Source organism: Panthera pardus, unplaced genomic scaffold (genome assembly GCF_024362965.1).
Source record: "Panthera pardus isolate Hobbes unplaced genomic scaffold, ASM2436296v1 HiC_scaffold_2, whole genome shotgun sequence".
NCBI lineage: Eukaryota > Metazoa > Chordata > Mammalia > Carnivora > Felidae > Panthera > Panthera pardus.
In genome coordinates this window covers 96,579,497-96,595,408 of record NW_026526765.1, presented here as the reverse complement: position 1 = coordinate 96,595,408, position 15,912 = coordinate 96,579,497, and the positions used below count along the sequence as shown (strand labels likewise).

Sequence of the window (15,912 nt, the reverse complement as noted above, 5' to 3'; positions counted from 1 at the left end):
TATCTAGTTTTTGGTGATAGAGTAATGAAAATCCAAATACAAGGAGATGTCATTAAATCACAAAGGAGAAATTTTCCAACTTAAGATAGGTGAGGGAAATAAAAGATGATGTGTGGGGGTTGGTTGGATTTGACTGTACCAGATCTCCGTAGCACTTTTCTTCCGTTTCATTTGTTCCTACTGAGACAGCCTATACTGTCCAGTAGCTTTTGTCTTCACATTGTAGACAAGTGTTGGAGCCCCCTTCCTTGTGTAAGAACTGCCAGTAAGAATTGTGTATGAACTGTACACTACCTTGTGAATGAACCTGTATGAAGAGAGCAATCCAGTAATCTCTCTGGTATTTGGCTTTGGGTGCTTTTAAGAGTTAGTAATGCCAGTTCATCATTTGATGGGAATTTGGGTAATTAGGGACCGTTTGACTGTTGTGAATAATGCTTCTGTAAACATTTGTGCACAAGTTTTTGTTTGAACACTAGTTTTAAATTCTTTCGAGTATTTACCAGAAGTGGGGTTGCTGGGTCATGTAATAATTATGTGCAATCATTTAAGGAATCGCTAGACTGTTTTCCAAATTGGCTGCCCCATTTTATATTGGAACCAGTAGCGTATGAGAGATTTGCTTTATCTCCATTCTTGTCAACACTTGTTATTATCTATTTATGATTCTAGCCATCCTAGTGGGTTTGGAGTATCTTAGTGTGGTTTTGATTTGCATTCCTCCGATGGCTGTATGGTGTTGAGCATATTTTTATGTGCTTTTTGGCCATTTGTGTATGTTTGGAGAAATATCTATTCAGGTCCTTTGCCTATTTTTGAATTGGGTTGTCTTTTTTTTTATTGAATTACAAGAGCTTTTTATATATTCTGGATACAAGTCTTTTATCCAAGTACAATTGACCCTGGAAGAACACATGTTTGAATTACATGGGTTCCCTTACACGTGCATTTTCAATAAATATAGTATGCTACCATAAATGTTTTCCTGTTATGATTTTTGTAATAATGTTTTCTTTTCTCTAGCTTTAAGAATATAATATATAATGCATATAATGCACAAAATGTTTATCAGTTGACTATTACTAGTAGGGCTTCTGGGCAACAGTAGACTGTTAGTTTTTGGAGTCAAAAATTACATGCTTGGGGCTCCTAGGTGGCTCAGTCGGTTGAGCATCCGACTTCAGCCCAGGTCATGATCTCGCGGTCTGTGAGTTCGAGCCCCGCATCGGGCTCTGTGCTGACAGCTTGGAGCCTGGAGCCTGTTTCAGATTCTGTATCTCCCTCTCTGTCTGACCCTCCCCTCTTCATGCTCTCTCTCTGTCTCAAAAATAAATAAACATTAAAAAAAAAAGTTATATGCTGATTTTCTATTGCCCTGGTGGCGGGGAGAGGGGGACAGCCCCCCTAACTCCCAGTGGTGTTCACAGTCAACTCTATGTGATTTATAAATACTTTCTCCTTTTTGCCAGTTGTCTTTTTACTTTCTTGTTAATGTCCTTCAAAGCACAAAATTTAATAAATTTTTATTAAGTCCAAATTATCTTTATTTTGTATCTTTTGATATTAAATCTAAGAATCCTTTGCCAAATCAGAGGTAATGAAGCTTTGTCTGTATGTTTTCTTCTAAGGTGTTTATAGTTTTAGCTCTTACATTTAGGTTTGTGATTCATTTTGAGTTAATTTTTGTATATAGTGTGAGGTAAGATCGAACTCAGTTCTTTTGAATGTGGATATCCACTTGTTCCAATATCATTTGTTGAACAGACTGTTCTTTTCCCATGGAATGATCTTGGCACCCTCTTCAAAAATCTCTGTATTTTTTCTTAATCTTTGTTCTTGCAAAAGAAATATATTTTATCTAAAAAGCCCTTCTCTTTCATGCAAATGGCTCCCAAGCTGAGTATCCCTAGAGTATGTATATTAGCTTGCCTGGTTTCCATAATTGCCACGGCTAGTGTTGCAATTGCTTATGTCTGTGCTTGCATCAGTACATTTTTATAAAAATGTAATAATGGGTTTTATACTTGTTTTTAGAATGCAGTTATGAACACATTATCAATATGACTAACTTGATACTTTTCCTTAAAAGAAACTTCCATTTATTTTACAGATTATAGGTGAATTACTGAATATATTTTTGCAGATAAGCAAAAATATTAGAATCTCTTTAATAAAGCAATGCATGCATATGATAAAGTGCATTTTGTTTGAGTACTGGTGAGATCAAACTAGAAAGAAAGGATTTGGCATAGTTATACACTGATAACTTTGACTTGATAATAGAAGAAGAAATCAGACATTTAAATGCAAGTGATTTAGTATATATAGCTATTAAAAGTTTGTGCTTCACAAACACAGTCAAAACAGTGCATATTGTAGAGACAATGTATACAAAAATACTGGAAGTTTCCACTTTCTCCAAGTGGCAGAGTTGGATACAAGCTATTGGTAGTCGTTTTACTGATGGGAATCTTCCAGTGGTGGTTAGAATGCTCAGGTGGTGATTTGGAATACTGGAATACATATAGAAAGTGGTGAGATACGTATAGAAAGTGGTGAGAAATGAAAGTGGGAGGAAAAGAGCGTCAGGAATATTGGCCAGTGATGGCCAGGGGATGGTATTCTAGCACAGTTTTACCACCATTCGCAATTTTCCTGAAGGTGTTGATGCTTGTTGCAGGTTGATTAAGCCTGTCTTGTGGTTTTATTTATGGCCTAGCATGCTTAATTTTTGGCATCTCAAATAGTCATAAATTTTAGTGAATTGCTTACAAGTCATTGACATATTGTAAAAATGCAAATTAACATATTCCCCAAGGTTAAAAGAAATGTATCACATATTTTTTTCTATCTGATTAAAAAAATTTTTTTTAATGGAAATGTTTGTATTTGAGTCTCAGGGGAACTTAATCACCATTTATCATGGAATTTATAAGAAAACGTTTTATGAACTGTATATATTACAGACAGGCATTTCTGTGCTCCTAGCCTGGTGGTAGGGAGGTAGGTTAGAGGAAGGACTAAATGAAGTTTGCAGAGGTTTGTCTGTAATTGTAGTGAGGAGTAGGTAAAAGGGTGGCTCTGGTATCAGGCTGTCTAGGTTTGCTTCTCTACCTCCTACGTGAGTGACCTTAGGCACATTACTGAATTTTTCTGCCATTAGTATTTGTTGTTTTTTTATATTTCTTAAAGGAATTTTTCTTTTGAATCAAGGCAAAGATGGGAAGCTCTTAAAATAACAGATAAAGGAAATAATGGTGCAAGATTATCTTTGGTTACAACATATGATTATTCTTTATTTTATCCCTAAATTGCCTATATTTTCTCAGACTCTAATTTTTATTAACTTTTAAAGTTTTTAGTGTTAACGGAAATAGTAACAAAAACAAAACATACAAATTACTGGTTGTCTTACAAAGCTTAGGGATTTTAGAAGCTGTTCTAGATCACATCTTGAACTGAGGGTAATAAGGAAAGCACATTGTATTTTTATGATGCAAGTTTTTTTAAATGTTGGAAGGTTGTGCCCTTGGTTGTTTAATGTTGACAATTGTTGGAAAGGACATCTGGTATTTAAAAAAAACACATCAGAGTTTAATAGTTTTTAAATTTTATGATTACTTTTCAGACTCATGGGAAACTACCAGGAGATGAATCCTTGATGTCACCATTGGAATTCTGAACATCCCCCCCACTCCCAGCCCTGCCCCTCGCCCCAACCCCAGGAAATTGTTGTACAGAATTTCTGGATTTGGTGGTGCTTTGATTTTAAGTACTGACCTGGGGAGTTTAGCCACCAGGTTAACAAGAGTAGGATATTTCACCAGATTTTGTTTCACAAGAAAGTGTTCAAAGATACATTTACTCTCAGATAGAAAAGCAGTCAACTTTTAAAAGGAGTTTAAGGGGTGCCTGGGTGGCTCAGTCGTTTAAGCGTCCGTCTTCGGTTCAGGTCATGCATGATCTCATGGCTGGTGAGTTCGAGCCCTGCGTGGGACTCTGTGCTTGCAGCTCAGAGCTTGGAGCCCTCTTTGGGTCTGTGTCTCCCTCTTTCTCTCTGCCCCTCCCTGGCTCATGCTCTCCTTCAAAAATAAACATTAAAAGGTGACTGCTTATAACATGAGAAAAAAACTAAGGCCTTCTAGAATTTGTTCATAGGTCTTTGGTTGTCACGTTTAGTGGTAATTGCTCTGGTAATTGCCGTATTTAATGTGTTAAGGGAGAATGACCGAAAACCCATTAATCTGGGTGGAGAACTGTGTATGATACAACAAACTTCTGCACAAAAATATCTTGACAGTTAAGTGAAAATGGAGGGATATTTATGTGGCAAGACTCTGCTGTTTTCTGATCCCTAGAGTATCAATTCAGTGGCTTTTTCATTAGGGGTCCAAGGTGATTGAACTTGCAGGTCAGTTGACAGACATATGACCAATTATTTTCCTGTTCTTCATTATTACCCTTTTTCCTTTTGTATCTCTAGGCTTAAGTGTGTTAATGTTGGGGAACATAGCTCTATTAGCTATCCAGTTTCTCAAATATCAGAAGAGCTTTTGGTGATTCAGTATAATAAGAAACTCTGGTGTCAATATGGTCCCTGATAGGGACTATGGTCCCTGCCCCATTCCTCCTTACTTCTTTCGTAACGAGTATTTCTCTCTAATGAGTGATGTGGTATTTAGATTTTGAAGACTTAGATATTTATGGCTGGTTGGCAACATTTCTTCTAAGAAATACTACATTGGATTATCTTTTTAAAAAACAGCTTTGATGGGGTGCCTGGGTGGCTCAGTCGTTTAGCGTCTGACTTCGGCTCAGGTCATGATCTCACAGCTCCTGAGTTTGAGCCCTGCTCTGACAGCCCAGAGCCTAGAGCCTGCTTCAGATTCTGTGTTAACTTCCTTCTCTGCCTCCCCTGCTTGTGACAGATATGTGTTCTGTCTCAAAAATAAATAAACATTAAAAAAAAAAAGCTTTGAGATGTACAGTAATTCATAATACTGCACAGTTTACCAACTTAAAGTGTATAATATAGTGATTTTTAGTATATTTGCAGTTGTGCAGTCATCACTATCAATTTTAGAAACTTCCCATCACCCCAAAAAGAAACCCTATTAGCTGTCATTCTTCATTTAGCACTCATTCCCTATTTCCTCCCAACTCCTCTAGCCCTAGGCAGCCACTAATACGCTTTCTGGGCATTTCATACAAGTGGAATCATGCAATATGTAGTCTTTGATGATTGACACCTTTCACATAGTGTAATGTATTCAAGGTTCGTCCATACTATAGCATGTATCAGGACTTCATGTGGTTGTATTACCAAATAACAATTTTAATTCATGGATATACATTTTATTTATATATCATTTGATAAAAATGTGGGTTATTTCCACTTTTTGGCTCTTGGGAATAGTGCTGCTATGAATATTTGTGTACAGATTTTTGTGTGGACACATGCCTTCATTCCCTTGGATATATACCTAGGAGTGGAACTGTTAGGTCATTTATTAACTTCCACAATGGCTGTACCATTTTATATTCCCACCAGCAGATCAGTTTTTTTTTTCCTACCCTTGCCAACACTTACCTGTCTTCTAGTTTGTAGCCATTCTAGTAGATGTGAAGTGGTATCTCATTAAATCTTCTAAGGTGTGATTGCTTCAGTTGTTGTAATATGCTAAGTACTGATCTGGGTTCATGAAATTAGTTTGGGAGTTGGTTTTAGGTTTGAGTAAGACTGTCATGACTTGTAACGATAATGAGAACCAGTTTTTAAAAGTCATGATTTATTGAATAATTCCTAGTAATTATTAAGCACTTCTTTCGATCTCTTATAAAAGATTTGCTAAATACATGTTTCAGAGTCTAGCTCAGATTTTTAATGGCTTCTTATAGTTCCTTTTGTTTTGTTTTAAATAATTGGGACATTTAGAAACTAGTAATTCTCTAGGTAAGTGAAATTCTCAGTATTTATTAAACTCATATGATTATAGTAGCTCTGAGACATATAAAGTAGGAAAAAATATATAACTCTATAAAGGTAGGGCCTCTCCTAGCCTCTAGCTTGGGACTTGTTTAATCAAGTTTCCTAGTCTAGTGTATAATATTGATTGGATTAAGCAGAGTTCTTGAAGAGTATTTTAATTAAGTTTTGCTGGAGCAATGCCATGTTTAATTCAGTCTTTTTCTTTAGAGGAGTTACTGTTTTAAACATAAATTTGTATTCTTTATTACATTTTCTTCTAAGAACTCAATCTTTGGGGTCAGATTTGAATTTGAATCCTACCATGTCACTTATTAGCTCTATGACTTTGGGCAAAAGACATTAAAGATTTGTGAGCTAGTATTCTCAGCAGTGAAAGAAAGGATACAGAAGTTAAGTCATAGGGTTGTTCTGAGAATTATATGACATAATTAAAGAGTGCACTATTGTGCTAAAATAGATGAATTCTCTTTCTTTCCTTGAATCTGTCTTTGCTTTAGCCTACCTAAGTTTCTCATAGACATGCCTGATAGAATTAAAAATGTGCATTTTCTTCTAAATGTTCTTAATATTCAAATTAGTGTGTTCTGCTATATCATGAAAAAAGGCATGAGGTAAGTGAAAAAATGTAGTAAAAGTCTATTACTATGTTATATGAAAACATTGGATTGGGAAGCTTTCTGATCAGGTCTTTTGTCATCTTTTGCAATTTTGAAAAACAGGAGAATTTTAGCTTTAAGTCTCAGTTTCCTATTTTCCCTTTGGCTGAAGCAATTGAATTTGCCCAAATGGATGAAAGTGAAATTATAAGCCAGTCTTGAATACATTGTTAGGCTTCAATCAGACCTGTCTAGTGGAAATAAAATTTGTGCCACATTGTAATTTAAAATTAGCTAGGGGTGCCTGGGTGGCTCATTTGGTTAAGCATCTGACTCTTGATTTCTGCTTGAGTCATGATCTCTCGGTTCATGGGATTGAGCCCCACATGGGGTTCTGTGCTGAAAGCATGCAGTCTGCTTGGGATTCTCTCTCTCTCACTCAAAATAAATAAACTTTAAAAAATTATCTAGTAGCCATATGGAAAAAACAGATGAAACTAATTTTAATATTTTATTTTACTCCTTATATACAAAATACCCTTTTAACACCATTACTATAAAAGTTATTAATGACCTATATTTATGTTGTTTTGTGATAAATCTTTGAAATCAGAAACATGCTGTGTTTTACACTTCCAGCATATTTTGCTTTGGATTAGTAAACATTTCAAGAGCCATGTATACTAGTAATCAATAAATGTTTATACTTAAAAAAACTTTCTCTTACACCAGATTTTATTTAAATTTAGTTAATGGCAGTAAACTGTATTTACATCGTTTTAATGGAACCCAAAATGACAGAGAACACTGATTCTACCTGTTCTCGTTTTAAATCATGGAGATGTGTCAGGTTACCTCAGGTAATGGGGCTTTATTGTAAGAATTTTTTGGGAGGGAAGGTAGCCCAACACAGTCCATCTTTGCAATTGTAATGAAATGGTCTCTGGGAGCTAAAAATGTGTTTCCTCAAATCGCCCCCCTGCCCTTCACCTCTCACCCATTAAGCAGTAAGTCATTTTCATGTGAAATCAGTATTTGTAAAACAGATACAATTGTGCTGTACTGGTTCAAGTGAAGGTTAGGGGACTGATCTCTGCTAACTTCTTTGCCCTCTTGTGCTTCTCTCATTCTTTTCTGAGGATCTTCTTGACAGTGAAAACTCCTGTAACACCAAATCATTCCTCACCAACCAGAATAGCAGTAACTCTGTTGGCCCTCTTTTTGCTTTGGTGACACATTAGCAACCTTGGTAATTGTCTTTCCCCTCATATTTTGTACCTGCTGCTCCCTTTTCTGGTCATCTTATTAGCTTCTGTTTGTCTTTCTGCCATGACTAGTGTCAGCCTCTTCTGCTTGTAATTACCAATCATAATGTCTCCTCTTCAAGTAGCTCACGATATAAGATCTAATTGATTAGCATTATCCAATATAGAGTCACTTCTGTTGGGGTCTACCAGACTTCCTCATGTCCAATTCTAAAAATTGTCACAGAGGCCAATTCCTCATCCTTTAACACATAGTGAAGATAACAGGGTCACTTGACACAAAGGTTGGGCAAAGAATGTCTGGTTGCTTTCCTCAGAAGACAGCTGTAGGTGTTTTTTGGCCTATTCGTTATATATGATTTGCTATGCATTCTTAATATCTCCGTTAATCATAAACAGAAAGCTTGTTTCTTCCTTAATTATTGGTAGTGGTAATGATAACAATCTTAGCTATCAGTATTTTCCATGTACAGGAACAGTATTAAACATTTTATATGTAGTAGTTCATGAGCTACAGATATGTTTTACTGATGAAGGAACTGAGTCACATTGAAATATGAATCGCCTTGTTGAAAGTTTATAGCTTTTCATTAGCGGAACTCGGATTTGAATACAGGCAGTCAGCTTTCCAGATGGTAAAGACTTAAAAATATATAGCCTAACATTTCAGAGCTGCGACTGATCAGGACAATCATCTATCAAAAATTTCCCCTATTTTACAGATAAGAAAATTGGCAGTTTAGGTGTCTTGCATAAGTTCACAGAGTCTAGTCATTGCCAGGAGTTTCTAAATCCTAGACAAGTACTCTGTTACAGAACAAGTACCTAAGATACGTGAGATTTTGAACGTTAATCTTGAAACTCAAACCTGTTAAGTGTTAGCAGATATAATAAGTGGATACATAATATATGGTTATACACAGTCATCCATGTAGGCTATTTTCATGTTAGACTATTTAGCTTGAGAATGGTACAAAGAATAAGCAGGATACTGAGGTTGATTCTCAAGAATCTAGCTGAAGGTGAACGTACTTTCTGCCACATTAGAATCTTCCTGAGAGGTTATGTGTGGAGTGATGGAGAACTGCCCAATTTAATGCATAGTGGATGAAATCATTTGAAATATAATGAAGGTACACTACCTTAGAGGATTTGGTAAAGAAATCTGAATTAAAGATATAAAAAAGCTAATTATGCTAGTTTTGAAATCTTAGTTATTCTCGTTGAAAAACATTTTTATAATGCATCTTGATTTTTAATGAAATATAGCTATGAAGTTAAATGGTGTGTGGAGGGTTTAGTAGAATAGCCTTGGCTTAACTAAATTTATGTAATTTAATATTTATGGATAGTCAGATCCAAATAGGATATTTAAATTCTAAAGAATGTCTACACTTCTTGGAAGTTAATAAAACATAGAAGTGTAGTATATTATTTTAAGTCAGTAAAAGGAGGCTCTTTCAGATTGTTTTGCTTGTTAGAAATGCAAATTCTCAGACACAATCTGAGACATCAAGGTACATTTAGAATGGGGTTCAGTAATCTGGGTTTTAACAAGCCCTCCAGGTGATTCCAGTCTGTACTGAGTTTGACAACCACTGCAGTAGAGGCAACCAAGTTAGCACTTGAAACAGTTTGATTTTGTTGTGTTGAAAAGAAAGCACATTTTCCTGCCAAAGGTTTGGAATCATTAATAAACGATGAACTCAACCTGTGTCTTTCTTGATAAAGTTGTGGGTGTGGTAAATTTTATTTTTAGCATATATTTTCTCTCAGATATACACTTAATGCCCTTCAGGAAGTTTCTTGACCTTTTTCAAAGTCATAGCTTCTTTCTCTGAGAAATCAAATAGTACCATCCATCAGGGAGGATCATAACAAGGATTGGAAGTAGTAAGTGCTAGACATGTAGAGGCTTTAAAAGATTATTCATTATTAAAACTTCAGCTCTGTTGTTTTCTTCTAGTTCAGAGACTACAACTTCTGTAACACTATCTACGTTTATTAAAACTAATTTGAAAGGTTAATTAAGAATTCAGAGTTAATAGTTCTTTAGCTTCCTAAATCTTGGCAAATCTGGTACATGTTCTACTGCTTTGTCACCTAATCCTTAATGTTAAGGAGAAATTCCAGACCAACTAGAAGTGAACTCAGTTAACTTGACACAATGATTTTGTTAAACTGCCAATTAACTCAGCCTGGATTTAATCTCTTCTAGAATCTAGAAGAAAACCAAGTACATTTTCATTATTGGAGTTAAAAGTAGAAAATTGGAAGAATGATTTCATTCGTCTCTTTGGAGCTAAGTTATACCTTATGTAGGATTTGTGAATTTTAGGACCCTTGATAATTGGCTATGTGTATTTAGAAAATGAGAGTTGGGACTCATTGGACTCCTTGTACCTCTAGCATTGAAAGAATGACATTGATGGCATGAATGTTGGCTAAACAGGATCTATCTTTCTGACTCTATACTTCCCCTGTTTTTTTTTTTTTTTTAATTATGTAATATTTCCTGGTTCCAAAGTAAAAACTGTAAAACGAGGTACATTCAGCAAAGTCTGGCTTCCAAGCCTATGGTCTCTTATCACTCTTATCTTCATCTGCTGATAATCATTCATATTAGTAGCTTTTGGCTTCTTCATCTTACTAAGAAATTTTATTTACTGGGGCACCTGAGTGGTTCAGTTAGTTGAATGTCTGACTTCAGCTTGGGTCATGATCTCCCAATTTGTGAGTTCGAGCTCCACATTGGGCTGGCTACTGTCCATGCAGAGCCTGCTTTGGATCCTGTCTCCCTCTCTCTCTGCCCTTCCCCTGCTTGTACTCTCTTTTTTTCTCAAAAGTACAAATAAGCATTTAAATAAGTAAAATTTTACTTACTTGTTTTTTATGTAAAAAAAGTTTTTTTTAAGTTTAATTTACTTAAGTAATCTCCACCCAACATGGCGCTCATACTCAATGACACAGAGATGAAGAGTTGCATGCTCTTCCGACTGAGCCAGCCAGGTACCCTGGTTTTTTCATCTTGTTCAAAATTTAAGTAAACACATACACATTAATTTTTGTCTTGAAATATGAGGTAACATCTTAGTGTTACATGTTAATTTTTTTCTTTCAATAAGAGGCAACATTTTAGTTATATTGTTTTGCACTTTTTCATTCATTCCATAGCAGCATATAGATTTCCTTGTACCATTATACAGCTGTGTAATACTTAACTGCATAGTACTTTATCATGTCCGTGTCCCGTAGTTGATTCAACTTTATTCTATTGGTAGACATTTAGGTTGCTTCTGGTCTTTTGCTATTACAAATAGTATTTTGCCCTTTGGAATAAATTCCTAGAAGTGAGATCGTGGGTCAGAGTAAAAATGTAGATGTAATTTTGCTAGCTATTGCCAACTGTCCTTCCATTAGAGGTTGTAACAATTTCTGTACCCATTAATAATATATGAGAATTCTTATTTTCTTACACCTTTGTCATTAGAGTATGTCAGACTTGTAGATTTTTTCTACTCTGATAGGTGAAAAATGATTAGGTCAGGGTAGTTTTAATTAGTATTTTTCTTAGGAGTGAGATCAAATATTTTTTCACTTAAATTTTTGAACCAGCTTCATATTTATGCACATTTTTTTTCAGAAAGTGTTTCTTGGTTATTACTGTTGACTCTATCCTGAAGCATTACTCTTTAAAAATTTTTTAAAATTCATTTTCTTTATTTTGGAGAGGCAGAGAGACAGAGCGTGAGTGGGGGAGGGGCAGAGAGAGAGGGAGACAGAATCTGAAGCAGACTCCTTCAGATGTCCTTCAGACAGCTCAGAAGCTGTCATTACAGAGCCCGATGCGGGGCCTGAACTCATGAACTGTGAGATCATGATGTGAGCTAAAGTCAGACGCTCAACCGACTGAGCCACCCAGGCGCCCCTTGAAGCATTAGTCTTTAGATTTTTTTTTCTCTTTGGGGGTTGTAATAATCACTCAAACAGTATTACCAGGCACATACGATTAAATTAAAAAACACCTATTTGTGGTTTTTGTATGCAAAGAAGTGACAGTCTAATTTGGGAAAAGGGAATTGTATGAAGATCATCATGATTCAGTGAAATAAATGATGATGGAGATGAATACCAAGCTCTGAGAAAGCACTAAGCGTATGTTGTACTGACTTGGGTATCAGGGATTTTATTAGTTAGCATATGAAGTGTTTTTTTGAGTCTTTAAGGAAGAGGAGAATGCTAGGGTGACCCAACCTGGAAGAGTATTTCAACCACAGGAAGCAATGCCAAGGAAGAGTATGTTGTGGAGAATTCCCAGGTCACCTGGTTTTGTGGGTAGGGATGAGGGGAATGCATCGAGACTGCATCTGGACCATTAGGATTTGCTAAGTCTCCACTTGTTGACCCTAAACCCCTTTTTTTCAAAAAAAATTTTTTTTTACTTTTTTAAGTAATCCTTACACCCAATGTGGGGCTCATACTCAGAACCCTGAGATCAAAAGTTGCTTGCTGCGCTGACTGAACCAGCCACTCACCCTCCTAAACCCTCTTCTGAATTAAGGTAACCACAGCAGTGCCAAACTGAAAATTTTGATTAAAATATTCATGTTTCTTTTTTCTCACTTTTTTCCCTGAAGCACACACTCTTTTTTGATAATCTTCCTGCTTCTCACGTTTTTGAGTAAACTTGGGAGGACAACCCTGGGAAATAGAGTGATTTCATCCCCTCCTTCCTTTTTTATTGTTGAACAAGCATAGTTTTTTTATTTTTTGTCTGTGCCATACTTTTAATTTATCCTTACCACTTTTTGCCAAGTTCAAGGCTCCTTATGCAATATCTTGTTTGATTTGGTAGGGAGTGAAGGACCTGGCAAGAGGAAGGTCCTTCAGAGAGAATAGATGAGTCTGGCTGGAAAGGTAGTTCGGGACTAGGTTAGATGGTCAGAAGTCTTTTATCTCATTTTGAGGAATTTATCTTTTGTCTTGGTGGAGAGCCTTTAAAGAATCTGAAATGGATTAGGAATAGAGGAGGGGAATGACAAGATCAGCTTTTCCTTTTTGAGAGGTAACTTTGATGATTGTGTTGAGAAAGATGGATTGGAAAAAGTACAGTATAGACAAGAGAGCAGTGGTTCCCCAACCAGTGGCAAGTAGCATCATCTGGGAACTTGTTAGAAATACAGATTCTCAGGCCCCTTCTCAGAACTCTAGAGGTCGGTTGCAGCAATCTGTTTTGATTCTGATGCATGCCAAAGTTTGGAATTAGGGATGTAAAGGCCAATGAGGCTGTATTACAGTTTGCAAATGCCTTTCACATTAATTATGCAGTTGGTTTTTGTTGAGATGTTTATTATGTTTGTGTCTTAAATTCACAAGAGAAGTAGATTAACTAATATTTTGGGACTTATTTGGAAGCCTAACATGAAAAGATTTGAAAAGTTGGGATAGTGTGGTGATGTATTACATTTGGAAAAGGAGAAACAGGACAAAGTAAACTATAGTCAAGTGAAAATACTGGAGTAGAATAAGACATGTAAATGGTGCTTAATCTTGAATGCTATAGATGTTGCCTGTACATGACATTGACTTGTAATGTGGTACTTATATCTGCAGTAGGGAAAACTGATGGAAGATAACTTTAAAAATATGGGAACTGTGGAACCTAAAGGAAGGGATGGTGGGTTTACCCAAGGTTTGCTAAGGTGCTCTTGTGCAGTCACCTCCACATAGCTATTTTCATTCTTTACATAATAGCCAGCACCTGATTTGCATCTAACCCAGTTTTTTCATTGAGAGTGTGAGGGCTGAGGGTATAAATTTCAACCTTGTTGGGATGAGAGTGAGGAAATGTGATAATCTTTTTGTTTTCCTGTTAGCTTCACTGGGTGACCAGAAATACAGATGGAACAAATGCTTTGTAAATATCAAAATTGTGCCTTAAAGGATAAGTAATCTTTTATTCTCCTTTGAATTTTATTCCAGGACCCATCAGTTACACAAGTGACAAGAAATGTTCCACCAGGACTTGATGAATATAATCCATTCTCGGATTCTAGAACAGTAAGACTGTCTTAATTGGACTACTTTTGAATGTTAAAATTGAAATTAAATAGGAATTATATTTCAATTATGATTTCTAGTTGATTGGTTAAACTTGTGTAAAATAAACTGTTAGTATTTTATTTATAATTTAGAAAGTTAAAAATCTTTCTAAACAGGAAGAAATATCAGTAATGGTCCTAGTGGAATACTACAAATTTTCTTTTATGTTCTGCATTGCTGATGATCCCTCTAATAAGTAAATCTTATGACAGTACTTTAAATAGGAGAGAGAAGTGTTCCTTGGTATAAATGTTGTCTTCATGGTAATGTAGGGGTGATGTTTTCTTATAAAATAAAAAAAATCTACTCTCTGGTAGACTAGAATTATCTGGAACTTTACTGGGCTTAGGAACATGTTTTTCTCCTCAAAATTTAGTCTTGATTTATGTAGGGGTATGAAAAAGAATCCATAATAAACAGGAGTTCTCCACCCTGGATGCATATGAGAAGCACCTGGGGAGGTTTATTACACTTTTTATTAGGGCCCTACACTCTTACAGTTAGGGCACTTGTGTTTTTTGTTGTAGCTGTTGTGGTGATTTTATTCTGAACCAGTTTTGAGAACTATTGAGGTAGGTTTTGTTGAGAATTCTTCCCCAGAATTTCTCTGGCAGATAATTTGTTTCCTGTATTTTGAGTCTTTAGTTTAATTCTGACACTCAAGAGGTCTCTTGTTTTAGACACTGTTGACTTTTGAAATGTTAGTCATCCTGTTGAAGATCTTGCAATTCTTCAGTTGTATGCTTGGATTTACATATAAATATAATGATTCTTACTTGATCATCTCTTCCTGATGTGTGTTTCCATAGTCTGCAGAATAATTGCAGAAGATATTGCAGGTTTTACTTAGAAATATGTTTAAGATTGGGGTGCCTGGGTGGGTCAGTCGGTTAAGTGTCTGACTTGGGCTCAGGTCATGATCTCGCAGTCTGTAAGTTTGAGCCCCGTGTTGTGCTGTGTACTGACAGCTCAGAGCCTGGAGCCTGCTTCAGATTCTATGTCTCTGTCTCTCTTTGTCTGTGCTCCTCCCCTGCTCGTGCTCTCTCTCAAAAATGAATAAACATTAAAAAAAAAAATTAAGAAAAAGAAATACATTCAAGATGTATTATATTAACATTTTAGTTCTAGGAAGAGCTTTGTACAAAGTAAAAGCATTAAAATAAGAATGAACTTTCATGTTCCACTTTATTTCAAAGCTCTCATTTAACATTGCTTATGTGCAGCAACTGCAGTCCAGCCTGGGATTACTAAAGTGTTCACTGGGCGAGTAAATTTCAGATTGAAGCATTTGAGACAGCCAGTAAGTTGACCAGTTTGGACATGTAAAAATGGCAATTTAAAATGATTCAACCCTATAGTAAATTAGTGCTGTGAATGTATGTGCATTTGGTTGTAGTTGAAAGAGAAGAAGAGAGGTGGTATATTTTATTCCACCATATGTAGTCTTTTTAATATGATTTCTGGGGGGTGGAAATGGGAACAAGACTTGTTAAAATATGCTGGTAAAGAATGAAAAGAAGTTTTCATACAATTTTTTGGAAGATTTTACTAGCAAGAAATATATTAAGCTTTTTAAAAGTAGCAGCTTTAGGGGTGCCTGGGTGGCTCAGTCGGTTGAGCATCCGACTTCGGCTCAGGTCATGATCTCATGGTCCGTGGGTTCGAGCCCCGCGTCGGGCTCTGCTGACAGCTCAGATCCTGGAGCCCGCTTCCGATTCTGTGTCTCCCTCTGTCTCTGCCCCTCCCCTGTTCATGCTCTGTCTCTCTCTGTCTCAAAAATAAATATTTTAAAAAAATTAAAAAAAAAATAAAAGTAGCAGCTTTAGATTATTCCTATCAGTGGTATTCGTACTCTTTACCAATTTGCCTACTTTGTGCCATGTGTGTTACCTATATTACTGAATTCCTATAACATTCAAAATGGCTATTTTAAATTTCCATTTTACTGATAAGGAATGTG

At 36.0% G+C, this 15,912-nt stretch overlaps 1 protein-coding gene across 2 annotated transcripts in view; it reads left to right on the top strand.

The window, feature by feature from the left end:
- Window positions 1-15,912, top strand: part of SCAMP1 (secretory carrier membrane protein 1) — a 129,133-nt gene that overhangs the window by 9,242 nt on the left and 103,979 nt on the right. Inside the window, exon 2 of one of the 2 annotated variants that reach the window (XM_019462930.2) lies at window positions 13,833-13,910. The exons of the other annotated variant lie outside the window; for it this stretch is intronic. Within the exon in view, the coding sequence (XP_019318475.1) occupies window positions 13,833-13,910 (78 nt within the window). The remainder of the gene's footprint in view (window positions 1-13,832; window positions 13,911-15,912) is intronic. 2 annotated transcript variants of the gene reach the window in all.